The sequence below is a fragment of the Theropithecus gelada genome, chromosome 13 (assembly GCF_003255815.1).
Source record: "Theropithecus gelada isolate Dixy chromosome 13, Tgel_1.0, whole genome shotgun sequence".
NCBI classification, from domain to species: domain Eukaryota; kingdom Metazoa; phylum Chordata; class Mammalia; order Primates; family Cercopithecidae; genus Theropithecus; species Theropithecus gelada.
In genome coordinates, this window is record NC_037681.1 from 40208889 (window position 1) to 40223812 (window position 14924).

Consider the following 14924-nt stretch of genomic DNA (forward strand, 5'->3'; position numbering starts at 1 on the left):
GTGTTGCACAAATGCTTGAGGAGCTCCAGGTAAGTTACATACCACTTTTGTCGATCAGCAAAGTAGTCTCCAATGGCATTGTTGGCTTGTTCCATGAGACTGTCATCTGCATCACCAGATCCAGTTTTCAGGAGCTGGAGTACTCTAAACCAATCCCCCAATTTCAGCCGGAGGCCAATAGCAAGATCCCTACAAACAAAGGCATTCATTCATTCATCTATTTGACAAATATTTACCAAGAGCCTACTATGTGTTAGACACAGTTCTAGGTGCTGAGACTACACAGCAGTGAACAATGTCAAACATTTTAGAAACTTAGCCTGACTAGGTAAGAGGAAATGAGGAGCACCTGGAGGTTATGGTTTGAATGTGTGTCCCCTCCAAAATTCATGTTAAAACTTAATCTCCATTGTGATAGTATTAAGAGGTGGGGTTTTGGGGAAGTCATTATGTCTGCCCTTATGAATTCATTAACACCCTTATAAAAGACTCTTCAGAGAATTTGCCCCTTTTGCCCTTTCCACTTTCCACTGTGTAAAGGCATAACATTCAAAGCACCATCTTGGAAGTAAGACAGGGCCCTCAACAGACACTAAACCTGTTGATGCCTTGACCTTAGACTTCCTAGTCTCCAGAACTGTGAGAAAAATATTTCCATTCTTTATAAATTATCCAGTCTCAGGTATCTTGTTATAGCAGTCCAAATGGTCTAAGATACCAGACTAGGGAAAAGAAAACAATGTTGTGCCTTTACTTTCCTGGACTTTCAATTTATTTAGCAAAATAATGATTTAAATAATAATCATTTCTTTTCAGCAATTTCTTAGACGTGATCAGGTTTATTTCAAAACAAAACACGGTGTAAACACATGTGGTTTTATATTTCCTTTCAGAGCCTAAGTCGTATTAGAGATCTCCTGGGAGTATAAATAACATTAATGAAAATGAGATACAATGTTAACAGCTGAAATGAAGTTCAGACAGACTCTCCACCTTGAGGTTCAGTGGCTAAGATTCTCTGCTTTCACAGCAGCTACCTGGGTTTGATTCCTGGCGAGGGAGACAGGCCTTACAGTTCTTTAATTCAAAAGAAGAAATATTTATGAAGTTCATACATTATTTTATATAAATCAAAAATGAAATCTAAAGAACTAATCTCACTCCCTAACTACTTCTGATTTTTATTTTATGCCTCTTGACAACAGAAAATTAAATAATGACCTAAACAAACAAAGAAAGAAAGAACTGGAATAATGAGCTATGTCATAAATCTGAAAGATCTCAGTCTCTGTTGTTCTATCATTTTTTCCCACCAAATAAAAAGAAAACCTCCCATAGTCAGCCATTATTAAATCTAAAAACAGAGAATAAAACTGCCTCCAGACTATGAAACACAAATAAATGAGGGGCATGTAGAATATCTAGGTTGTAATCCAAACGTAAAATTAATTTCTGAAAGAAACTGTATGACACACCTAATCTATTTATAGTCCTCATTTGTAAAAAATACAATGATGAACTGACAGAGCACTCAGGGATGCCTGCACCTTCGTAATTTACCTTCTGTCCATCTCGAGATACGTTCTTTCAGCCTCTTCAAACCTGCCAAAGTAGCCAACAACTTCAGCCTGTTTCATTGACTCACTCAGTAGTTTGCCCAAGCGCTTCACAAACTTAATGCCTTGGTAATCTTTGCAGCGCACAAATGCTTGCTCTGCAGTGTATAGATCCAGTTTCTGAAGAGCTGCTTCAGCCAGTAGGCGCCTTTATTTTAAAAGAAACAAAAACATAAATGCATATTGCAAATTACTGATAAACTAGTCTTGAATCACAATTATCAATTATTATGTCTATTGTTTCTAGAGAAACATGGTGGAAAGTAACACATGCAAACATTTTTCAAATAATATTCTGCTTATTTTGAGGACTTCCAAATCTAAAATGAATTTCTATATTTTAAAAAGAAGAGCAAGAATGGAAGTTTGTTCCCATCACGAGGATAGTAGGGGAGCAGACGGACAGAGCTGAGACTTTAAAAACCTACACCTGACATCTTGGGAGAGTTTGCTTTTTTTAAATACCAAAGTCGGGGGTGTGGATTGTCCTCTATGAACTGAGATGCATCTTTAATTCCAACCTTCTCAATCAGTGCTCGGCTATCTCGCAGAGACCGAATCTCAAAGTTAATTAGGTAATCCTTGTTTGGATGTTCTGGATCCTGAAAGTAAAGATGGAAACAAAAAAAAATTCAAATACTTGCTGTTAGAGTATGTGTTTCTTTTTTATATTAAAAACCAGAACAAAACAAAACAAGAAAAAAAACAGCATCGTATTGTGAGCAAAATAAGGAAGAGAAATCTTCATGTTTGGGTCTTCCGAGTTATTTGAAAAACACCCAAAACCCACAAGTGAAGTCCCTACTGAGGCAATCAGGTAGCCTATGAGGAAAAGGGGACAGAGGAAAATGGCAGAAGGGGTCCCTCACAGTTACGCATCCCTGTTTCCCTCTGCTCAGATTGGTTTTTCACCTTAAATAAGATAACATATCTCAAAGATTCAGCACAATGCCTAGCTGTCCTATTTACAGTATTCAATATTCATTATCTCAGAACTGATCTAACGCTCTCCTGCTTCAGAACTTTGAACAGGTAAACCATCGTGACTGAATCACAGCACCCCAGCTCTTTTCCGGCAACTGAATTACTTATTCATCTCCTCAACTCTTCTACCTGAGGCCAAGAACTGTGTCTTATTGGCTCTTAATAGTTGCTGAATTGATGAACAGATGAACTTTGGGTAAATCATTTTACCACTGAGAGCCTTCTTTATCTAAAAAACTTCACAAAATTCAATATAATCATCAATTACAGCAACAACACCACAGGCATTTTCATGCATTCTAGAGCTTAAGGCAATTGGAAATTTATCAGCCTTTCTTGAAAAACACTACTAATGATGAAATCCAGCCAACTAAAAGATTAATCAAAATTAAGAACTTATGTACAGAGAAAATGTAGTAAAAAGCTTTGAATTCATTTAAATATTAAGACTAAACAACTGGAAATTAGGATTATCAGACAAAATTAAAATGTTCTAAATCTTGACCATGTAAAAATAATATATCCACAAAAGGAAAAACAGAAGAAAATGTAAGAATGTTATCTTTTAGAGTGGAAAGACAATACTATTAAAAATTAAAATATAATTTAGACTAATAACTTCCTGTTTTTTCATAATTTTTCTTCTCAACATGGTATTGTTTGTAGTGGAAAAATACTATCAAAAAGTCTAGAATTCCTTTAAACTCACTTTCAGGTTATCTAATTAAATTAACACTAAAAAAGTAGATTGTACAATGATGCCATTTTTATAAAATTACTTCTGTTCATCCATCTAAATCTATCAAATCCATATTTCCATATATAACGTGCAGCTGTTAGGAATGATGTTCTGATGTTTAATCTAATGGTAATAACTAAAATATCTGAGTTGTGGGATTTACGGTTTTTTTAAACTTTTTTCAGTACTTTTCTGTATTACTTGAATTCTACATAACTGTGCCATTTTTTTAAGCAATAAAGTATTCATTTTTAAAAATCAATTTAACCAACACTTTCTGAAAACCAACTCTGTATCAGATGTTTGCTAGAGGTTAGGGATTCAAGAAGCTCACTCTCTATCAAACCATTAAATATATAAAAACAGACAAAATATTTCAGTCACCTTAGTTTGACTCTACCCATTTATGACTGCTTTTTTAAAGGGCACTGGAAAAACCACATATTCGGGGGAAAAAAAAGGAAAGAAAGAAACAAGGTCTTCTTTCCCTGAATCTTTTTGGGAAAGAAGACAAGCAGGAAACATGTTCTGGCTGGGCATGGTGGCTCACACCTGTAATCCTAACATTTTGGGAGGGCAAAGCGAGAGTTTCACTTGAACCCAGGAGTTCAAGACCAGCCTTGGCCAACATGGCGAAACCCCATCTCTACAAAAAAAAAGAAAAAAACACAAAAAATTAGCCAAGCATGGTGGCCTGTGCCTGGGACCCCAGCTACTCATGAGGCTGAGGTGGGAGGATCACTTGAGCTGGGGAGGCAGAGGCTACAGTGAGCCATGATGGCACCACTGCACTCCAGCCTGGGTGACAGAGAGAAACCCTGCTGGAAAAAAAAAAAAAAGACAACTTTCTTCACATGTGAGGAAAAGGAAAAAATATTATCTGGTGGTACTGTATTCAAGTTAAACAGGCAATGAAATAAGTTCATTAGTTTTACAAGTCATATACCTTAAACAAGGACAAGAAAAGTGCTATCCATATAGAGAAGAGTCAAATAGTCAAATCTGGAGGTTACATAATCCTAGGTAATAACAGCCCAGACTCCATTTTTGATGGCTGGCTGCTGACAGCTTTTAAACCTCACCCCTTCTTCTTCCCCTCTGCCTCATATGGGGCAAGCTAATGAGAAAGTCCAGATGCTCCTTACTTTGGGGCGCCAGTGAGTTTCAAACCACATAAGTCCCTATCCATTAAAATCCTTACCCCAGACCCACTCCCTAACTACTAAACAACAAAACAACAACAAAAACACCCCCGAGCCAGTCTCCTGTCCCTGTGCTTTCCAGACATTTCAGACAGCTTGGGAAGCCTGCCCTTCTCTCTCCTAAAAAACCTCATTATGGAAGATACATTCTTGGTGTCTCTATGGTATCATCAATCTTTACATCCAAACCAAATTTTGGGTGGGGGCCCATCCTGTTGCTGCATAGTGGTTACAATATAGAAAAATGAAACTGGTTCACAAGAAAAGAGCCATAATTTACATATCAAACCCAAATATGAAAACCTGTTTCAAATTGCCACTAACTTCTGGAAATTTTAAATCTACTATCTCAATTCAAAAACTATATATTAATTACATAGAAAAAGTTAATGCTTTGACTAAAATGAAGGTAAAACTTATCTCAGTATATTCTTAGAGAAAAAAAATTCTCAAACGATGGTCAATGAAGGCCAATGCAGGAGTTCAAAATCATGTCTTGAATTTAAAAAAAGAATTATTTTACAAATCCTGGAAAAAATGGAAAGATAGATCTCTAAAAAAAAGTTACTCGAGTATCTTAGAACTAGAAAAAGGCTAAACTCCTAAATAGTTCTTCAGTACATCATTATTACTACAAAAACAATAACAGCAATTAGCACTCTTCTTTTTAAGCTCTCGCTTGGCCGTAGCATTGTGCTAATTGCTTTTCACACATTATCTTAAATGATGGCAATCCTATAAGTAGTCGTATTATCCATATTTTATAAAGGCAATAACTGAGACTCATACATTTTTATCACCATTTACAGGAAAGGAAAGTGAAGCTCAAAAAGATGAGGGCACCCACCTAAAGGCTGAACAACAAGAGAGCAGGGCTGAGCCTGAGATACATCTGACTCCTGGGTCCACACTGCTAACCAGGATACTACACTGCCTGGTCCAGAAATAAATAATCCCCAGTCAAGCTAGCAACAGAAATGTAACTTTTTAGGAATTACCTTTAATATCTCATCCAAAAGAACAGATTTAATTTCTAAATCCTCAAAATTACAAATATATCCAGAGGTCTGAATGGGTTCCTTTAAAGACAAAAACAAATATTATGTTTCATTATGTAAAATTTCCTCTCTTCTAACAAATCATGCTTTTAAATTTTATTATCAGAGGTTTCAGGTAAACAGAAGAGAGAATGTCATTAAAACCTATATACCCATAACCTAAGTAATTAACATTATGGTAAATATGCTTCATTTAACTTCTTGGCTGAAGTATTGTAAAGTAAGTGCAGTAAATTACGAACATCATGATATTTTACCCCAACTATTTCGTACATATCTTTAAAACATAAGAATTTTCTCTTACATGGCCACATTACTATGATCACACCTTATATAATTAATATTAATTCCCTAATAGCATGTAATATTCAGTTCAATTTTCTCAATTAATAAAAAGTCTTACATAGCTTGAAAATTCTAATTCATGCAATTCAATATTAAAGTTAATTCTTCATAAAACTGATAAATGCTATATTTGTATGTAAGCCCATCTATCAAAGAAATCCCACACCACACTGAACAGTCTCTCCTCTGTAACATGAACCAGAGTGCATTCCCGATATATTTCCTACTCTTAAGACTTATTTGCCAATATGTAAGTGCATGAGACTGTTATACGTCTGCCTCTTATCTTAGTGCTATACAGGCTTGTTGAAGTAAAAAATAGGATATGCATATTATAAAGTAAAGTAGCTACCCTAGATCTTTAGTAGAAAAAAAGGTATCAATATTATATAGACAAAAATAAATAAACTGCCAATATACTTAATACCTCTAAGAATACTGTAAAAAAAATAGAATAATGTTGTCTGGTAATAGAAACAGTATCAGATTGCAATTTTTAAAACTATGTGTATGTATATATTTCATAAAGTAGAAAGTAACCAAAATCCAAATGAAATAACATTTCAAATTTATAACTCTGAAAGTTGGTCCTTCACATATGATTCAGAAATTATAATAAAAAGAAGACACCAAAAAGATGAAAACAAGAGGTAAAAACGGAATCATATTTAGTTTGACTTTAGTATGTTTAAGAATGAGGCTCTTGTATGCATACTATAAGTGTTTTGAGGGTTTTTAAATGTTTTTCAGACTGGGCCTGATGGCTCATGCCTTTAATCCCAGCACTTTGGAAGGCTGAGACAAAAGGATCATTTCTGGCCTAGAGTTTGAGATCAGCTTGGCCAACACAGTGAAACACCATCTTTAAAAAAATAATAAAATAAAAAAACTTTTTTTTTTTTTTTGAGACGGAGTCTCGCTCTGTTGCCCAGGCTGGAGTACAGTGGCCGGATCTCAGCTCACTGCAAGCTCCGTCTCCTGGGTTCACGCCATTCTCCTGCCTCAGCCTCCCAAGTAGCTGGGACTACAGGCACCCGCCACCTCGCCCGGCTAGTTTTTTGTATTGTTTTAGTAGAGACGGGGTTTCATCGGGTTAGCCAGGATGGTCTCGATCTCCTGACCTCGTGATCCGCCCGTCTCAGCCTCCCAAAGTGCTGGGATTACAGGCTTGAGCCACCGCACCCGGCCAAAAAAGTTGTTTTTCTTTTAAAAATTACAAATTGTTGAATAAAATATTCAAGTTACATAAGAAAATTTCATAAAACCCCTTTATTACCTTAAAAAAGGGTTGTATTACATAAAGGTAAATAATATGCTTTAAGAGCAAAAAACAAAGAATCAGAACAAAATTTAATTTAAAAAGGAAGCATATATAATAAGATATTTCTTATAGGGTATAGGGGCCTTTTGTATACCTCGATTATTTTGATACTATATGTAAATCAAATATATTTGTATAAACATGTTTATCATTAGAAATTTTTTTTTATTTTTGGCTAGACAGTGCAACAAAACAAGATAAACTCACGAAAGTTGATCTATGGAAAAAAAAAATACTACCAAAGAGAAAGGGAGAAAGATGGAGAGAGAGAAATAAAAAACTAAGAGTTTCAAAAATAATCTGATTATTAATGCATAAGTAAATACACACATTCATGCAATTCAGATTTTAAAAATTCAACTTCTGCTGGAATTAACCAATTTTCTTTAGTTTCCAAAATTCATTAGCTAACTATTCACACACTTCATTTAAATACGAAGTTTCAGACCAGCAGGGTCTCACCTAAGCAGTATACAAGATATTTCTTTTTATTAAAAAAGTTTCCAAAGCTTTAATAATCTATACTACACCAAGAAATATTGGCACCTTTATTCAGCACACAAATCAGAAGGCCTCATAATATGTACCACATAATGAATATCCTGAAGTACCCTTATTTGTCCTACAATTTTAGTGTATTGTGACATACTGAGGTTTGCATATACCTAAGTGAATTTAGGGATTCCATTACCTAATTTTAGCTAACCCTCACAAACTGGACAAGCGGCTTAAAAAGCTTCTTGCAAAGAATTTGTAAATTAAAAGTAATATTAATAATGCAAGCACAAGCCAACAAGGAAAGGTAGAACTGACACCTCTCTTACTCCTAGTACAGATCCTTGTGTCAGTCATATTACAACATGAAAACAATGACAATCCTATCAGTTCTGACCAAAAGTCAGCAAGGTCAAAGTTATCAAGTAGACTATTTGAAACGTGAGACTTTTATCCACTAAGTTAACAAAACCTTGCTCTAAAATCTGCATTATGCTGACATACTAGCTAATGTAACATTAGCATGAACCATAGCAATTAGCATGACTTATAAAAATAAAGTTATATCATCCAGTAAAATTTATTTTTCTCATTCTTTTAAAATTACTATTTTGGCCCATGATTCATAATATATTAATATGGTAGGTCATGTAAATAATTTCTAAATAAATATGTATATATAAAAGCATATATTCAAAAGGAGCACCTAGTTTGAAAAAGAAGCAAATGTACAAAAATGAGAGTCTGATTGATGAAATTATGAGATATGAAAGAAACGTGAATATGAAATTGTAGTGCCAATGAGAAGGAAGAGCCAAGAAAAAGAACAAAAGAGCACAATCAGTACCTTCAGAGGGTCACTGGAGATGAAAATGATCAAGCAGGGAATATCAACATTAAATATTCATCTCCTAATTCTCAAAAAAAATGTACTTTATCAGTGAATTAAAACTTTGCACACAGATGGCATCTTTTTCTCTCAAATAATCTGAAGACTTATAGCTTAAATAAAGGTATGAATTTAGAATTCTTAACAACACTCAAAAGGATAAAAATATATTCTACTATTACCTGTCAAACAATAACTTATCTCCTAAACAATAACACAGAATACTATGTCCTGAAGGAACATACTATTAAATGTAGCTCAGCAGATCCTGTAAAACAGATCTTCTCTGTTTTGAAGAGATCATGTTCTTACATGATCAATTAGCAGCTAGAAAAGCAAATGAGCAGAGCAGCTACACCAGTTGCGACCACAGAAAGCCAGTGTCCTTGTGAATGAAAAGAACAGAACAGCATCATTTATAAAGAAATCCAGACAGTGGGAAGGTTGTAAGAAATCCATCTAGCTCTAAATCTAACAGAAATCGAACTACATGCCAAACCAGAAAACAAATTCAAATTAAAAAATAGTATGTTTTTAAAAGGTTGTTCTGTTAAAACTACTTAAGAAACTCTTTCCACCAGGCAAAAATTTCACTTGTACCAGACTGACCATGTGTGCTATAGACACATTATGAGCAGCCAGATATAACAAACATTCTCCCTTTTCCAGGCATATGATTTGTGACTTAGTATGAGCAGGGCAAAGGATAGAAAAGACTCTTAACATTCAAAAAGTATTCTACTCCCATCCTCAAGGTTATCCTGTGATTACCTGTCAAATTCCCACAATTGTTTTGTGGCAAGGATTAAATTTCCCTTGGACCCCTGAAAGAAGCCCATGCTTACAGGTCAAATGCAACAGCCCTGAATCTGAATGCCTTTCCTTTGAACCATTTCTCAGGGTCGAAGAATCACAAAGATCCTAAGACTTGCAAAAGCCTTAACAGAACCTTTGACAGCACTTTACATCAGGGCATTTTACATCCAAAATTCCTGAGTAGGGCTCAAATGGGGAAATGTGAAAATAATTTAGGATATGAAAGGAGCAAACAGTTTACCACTAAATAAATTACTCCAGAAACCCTTTGGCAGCTCAGGGGCCCAAGCATGCAATTTCTTCCCAAGAAGGAAGCTATACATGCAAACAAATGGAAATTAACGATATAAAGCATTTATTAACTTATTCCTTATTATTTACAAGAGTAGAGTGCAGCAGGAGTACAGAAAATTCCAAATTGAAATCCATTACTAATTCAAAAGTCATTTAAAAGATTTATCTTCTTAATGATATTTTGATTAGATTACCACTCAGATTATTTTGTATTTCCTAAATACAACAGCTGACAGTTGGCCAGAGTCAACTAAGTGACAGGAAAATCCAGAGCATAGAAATTAGCTGATGTGAGCCACAAGCAGAAAATCAAAATATAACCTTAAAAATGAGAACAGAGGGGGCTTCCTCATACCCAAAAAAGAGATTAATCACTGCCTGCACTTGCATACTTTTAAGAATATCTGGGTTAAGAAAGAACACAGATTTGTGAGCAATATGATAAATGTAAACAGAAATAAGACAAAGTAAGCACAGAATAAAGTGAATAAAGAGACAGAAAAGAATGAATGGACAAGGAAATTTGAAAACTGTATTTGTTTTATTAGGTTCTTTTAAGAAATTCTGGTAGATAAGACTACTGACTTTCTTTGTTTTCTTAAGTTTGACAAGGAAAAAAAAGGACTAGTGACCATGGCTCCACCTTTTTAGAACAGATAAATAAATGCCTAGGAAGTACTTTTCGGAGAAACTAGAGAATATTTAATAGATAAGCATTTTCTCACCTAAGACCGAATATTTTTAAAATCCACAGAAATGTTCCTATTTATTTTCAGAAATTCATGCAGCCATGTTGGCACTGCTGTTCAACAAACTTCTTAAAGAAACAAGGGGGAATCATCCAGGTTTTTATATTTGGCTCATTATTTATAGACTGTTAACACTCATTTCTTGTTTTTACCTCAGGATCCAAGTTTCTGAAAACATACATTCTTGTCTTCTCCATCATTGCAAACAAGTCAGGATTATCTTTGGCCCACTTCATATCCCAGACATCTCTTCGCTCCAATTTTAACAACTCTCCAACTACTTGCTGTCCTGTACTGTCCGTTACTCGAGCATCCAAGTCAAAGAAGGTCAGAACTCCTGAGATATCTATGATAGCAAGACGGCTAAAAATAATGCCATTGGAGAAAAGGAAAAAACTATAAAATTACTGTCAGCAATCATGAGAATAATTACCTACAGCCATTCTTCTTCAAAATCAGATTATCAGAAACCTGGAATACAGTAGAAATGGCTTAAATTTTTTTAAATAAATTTGATACAAGATATGGACTGCTCTCCATTTTGCTCTCTTCTGAGGAAAATGTATCCAAAGAGATGAAACCAACGGGTATTAAATATAAAATAATCTCAATGCTTTTAAGTTTTATGAGTAAAAATTATACTAGTACTTCCATATGCCCCATTAAAGATATTTAAACCAAATGCAGTATAAAATAAAACCATACTGAATTTTAAGACAAGTTCAATAGACACACCCATCTTCACATTTATTACATATAAATCTAACAATCCCAACTGATAATTCCTAAGTCTAACATCTACATGAGCAGAGTTTTCAGGCTTACCTAGAGTTGCAATTCAAGGATAACTGGTAGCCTCGACAATTAAGGGAATATTTTTGAATCAAACCAACATTAGGTAGACTGTATCTCTGAATGGTGCCAGATTCACGACCCTATGGAAATTACTTTTGATTACTTAAGCATACGTGTATCATAATATTAAACTACAACTATCTCTCTATATGTCTATACATTTGTCTTAAAACCAAAGTGATGTCACAGCAAATTCTCAATTCTAATAACGAATCATGTTCTTAAGTATATATTTATCTACTAATTTAATTAAACCTTTTTCAAACAGCTGAAGTATTCTAATTTTTTTCATGTAATGTTCAAGAAAGAAGTCAGAAACCTAGCACTTTAGTAATACACAAATTCTTCTATCACAAGGAAAAAAATCTAAAGTTATTTATATTTGTTATCTAGGTTAATATTCAGGGCACATTAAAAGCTAAAACATAAAGTACTTGTTGAGTTAAATTACATACATATATGAAAAATCAACAGAAGATCATATGAAATAACTGTTATGAAAGTCTAGATTTTTATCCTATAGCCATCCATCTGATACTAGTTTTTAGCAAAAGGAAAGATGATCTGAATGCAGTGATACCATGAGTATTAGTTTAAATATGTTTAAAAAAAAAAAAAGCAGCATATAATTGTCTACACAACTCAGGGCAAATCTTAAAGTTGACAGATCAACAGTAAGTACAATGCCATGAGAGAACTGTGGGTTTTAAACCTTGGCTGCCTCAGGCCATGGCAATGGGACAAAGTGGAAGCCTCCACACAGCTGATCTTTACCTCTCCTCTTTTTAATCAGAGAACCACTGCTTTTGAAGCTGAGTCTCATGAGGGCTTATCAGAAACAAGGAAATACTATAGAAATATTATGCTCTTAAGATTTTTCCTCCCATAAAATTAGCTAATGGCTGAGGAATGTAACTAGAACTGGAATATATACTATTAAGGTTTTGTTTACATAATTCAAATGCAATAACTCCAGCAGCATTACTGTATTAAAGTAAATATTTATTTCTAAAATTAATATTTTCAAATCTTAGAGGTCAAGAGAAGACACTATGTCATTGATTCTATCTGAAAAATTCAGCTGAAATTTGCCATAGGTTTCTCTATTTTACTGGCTGGCAAACATGTTACCTCGTCATTCTAAGTCTTACGAAAGTAGCTGAGCCAAAGCACTTTCTCCAACATAAAATATCCGGCTACACAGAGGAAGAAACTTTCTAATACCTACTACCACCATGCAATCTGCCCCACATCCATCAACCTCCCACAGGACTCATTCCACTCAGTGTTAGAAACTGTAAGTGTAGCCTGTCTTCTCGTCCGGTCATCATTCTATTGCTTTCATAAATAGCTATTTTTGCAAATGGTTAATAATTTGTGAGGAAAGCTTTAAAACTTTCTTATTTCTTATACTGAACTTATATTCAGGGTACAGTAAAACTTGGGGCGCCCATAAGATGATATTCAAAACTTTACTGTAATTTTTTTTTTTAGAGACAGGGTTTCACTGTGTTCTCAGTGTGGTTAGCAACTCCTGGCCTCAAGCAATCCTCCTGCTTCAGCTTCTCAAGTAATTGTGATTACAGACATGGGGCACACATCTGGCTCCTAGAGTATTTATAATTTAAACAATTATTATTCATAAAATAAGTTTTTGCAAAACTTACCACAATCAGTATCTTATCTGATGCAGTTATGGCACAAATTGGATCCCTTGTGCCCTAAAATAAGTTAATCAATCATTACTATTCAACAAACATTTATTGAATAACTAATCTGGTACAAGGTAATATGCAACTCACTAAGCAGTCAATGTTTATTAACTTAACCAACATTTATTTACTGAGCACCTACTATGTGCCAAACACTGAACTAAGCACTAGAGATATTCCGATGAAATCTTTACCCTCAGAGATTACTCAAAAGTCTGTTGGGGAAGACAGTGAACTAAACACCTCCTTGCAGGACAGTATGATAAAAGAAGAGGTAGAAACAGAGGTTATGAGAGCACAGAGAAAGGAGTATCTAACTTACACCAAGACAGGCAAAAAGCTGAGCTCAGGCCTAAAAGAGAAACAGACAGCAGAAGGGTCAGCACATATTAAATTGAGGAAATGTAGGAAGGCATTGCACTGCAATAACCTGGACAAGTCTCTAGGGCATTACATTTAGTGAAAAAAGCCAACCTCAAAAGGTGACATACTATATGATTCTATTCATAAAACATTCTCAAAGTAACAAAACTACAGAGATGGAGAACATATTAGTGATTGCGAGAGGACAAGGATGGGGCTGGGCCCAGCTACTTGGGAGGCTGAGGCAGGAGAATCGCTTGAACCCAGGGGGCGGAGGTTGCAGTGAGCTGAGATCACGCCACTGCACTCCAGCCTGGGCAACAGTGCAAGACTCTGTCTCAGAAAAAAAGAAAAAAGAAAAAGAAAAAGAAAAGAAAAGAAAAAGAAAAAGAAAAGAAAATAGAAAAGAAAAGAAAAGAAGAGATAAGATCCCTTATGGTGATAAAACTAGATAAACCTACACACACACCTATTAGCACATATAAAAACGGCTGAAAACTGAATAAGCTCATAGTCTAGTTACAGTACTGTGCCAACGTCAGTTTCCTGGTTTTGATACTCTACTGCACGTATATAAGATGTCACCACTGAAGAAAGCTGAGTGATGGGACTCTTTCTGCAATTTTCTATTAGCCTACAATTATTTCAAGATAAAATGTTTTTATTAAAAATTTAAAAAACCAGTGTGATATATTCAGGAAATCTCAAGTTGTTTGCCACAGCTGGTATCTGAGGAATATGCTGGGAAGTGGGCCAGGGAGGCGGAGTAGTTGTGGCTATTTATACTTTACTCTGAAAAATATGGGGACTTACAGAAAGCTTATAAATGGGGAGGAACTACATGTAACATGATTAGATTTATATTTTAGAAAGGTTGTAATGGTCAGAAGTATGATAAATGGACTGGCATAGTGGGGATGGGGAAAACTGAAAGTAGAGAGACTATTCTGTTCAATATGGTAGCCACTAACCTGATGTCACCATTTAAATGTAAACTTCCATTAATGAGAGTGAAATACAATTTAAAATTCAGTTCTTCAGCTGAACTAGCGATATTTTAAGTACTCAATAGCCACATATGGCTAGTGGCTACTGCACTGGAGAACAAAGATATATAGTATTTCCATTATCACAAGAAGTTCTATTGGGCAGTGCTAGATGGAAATTATTGCAGTGATGTAGGCAGAAACTAATAGCAGACCAAACTGATACAGAGATGGAAAGGGGAAAGCCAATTTGAAAGAAATTTAAGAGACAGAATCAAGATGACTTGGTGATTTATTAGACATGGAAAGCAAGAGAAAATGAGTTCTCATGATTCTTGCGGAGATAGTGAAGCCAACCACTGATATATAGAATATATATGGAGAAATGAATTGGGAGGGAAGCTGAGTTCAGCCTCAGACAGATTAAACTTGGGGTGCTTTTGAGCTGCTCAATTTCTTGCTATCCAGACGGCAAGAAATACGTTATTCAGAAATCAAAA

General features: G+C 34.9%; 1 protein-coding gene across 2 annotated transcripts in view; it reads right to left on the bottom strand.

The window, feature by feature from the left end:
• The window catches only part of WDR35 (WD repeat domain 35), a 67627-nt gene that overhangs the window by 14757 nt on the left and 37946 nt on the right, over positions 1-14924 (bottom strand). For both annotated transcript variants that reach the window (XM_025354807.1, XM_025354808.1), the window contains 7 exons: positions 13031-13084; positions 11334-11443; positions 10661-10871; positions 5540-5620; positions 2082-2218; positions 1561-1764; positions 43-189 (listed from right to left, as the gene is read on the bottom strand). In XM_025354807.1, coding sequence (XP_025210592.1) covers positions 43-189; positions 1561-1764; positions 2082-2218; positions 5540-5620; positions 10661-10871; positions 11334-11443; positions 13031-13084 — 944 coding nt within the window. The remainder of the gene's footprint in view (positions 1-42; positions 190-1560; positions 1765-2081; positions 2219-5539; positions 5621-10660; positions 10872-11333; positions 11444-13030; positions 13085-14924) is intronic.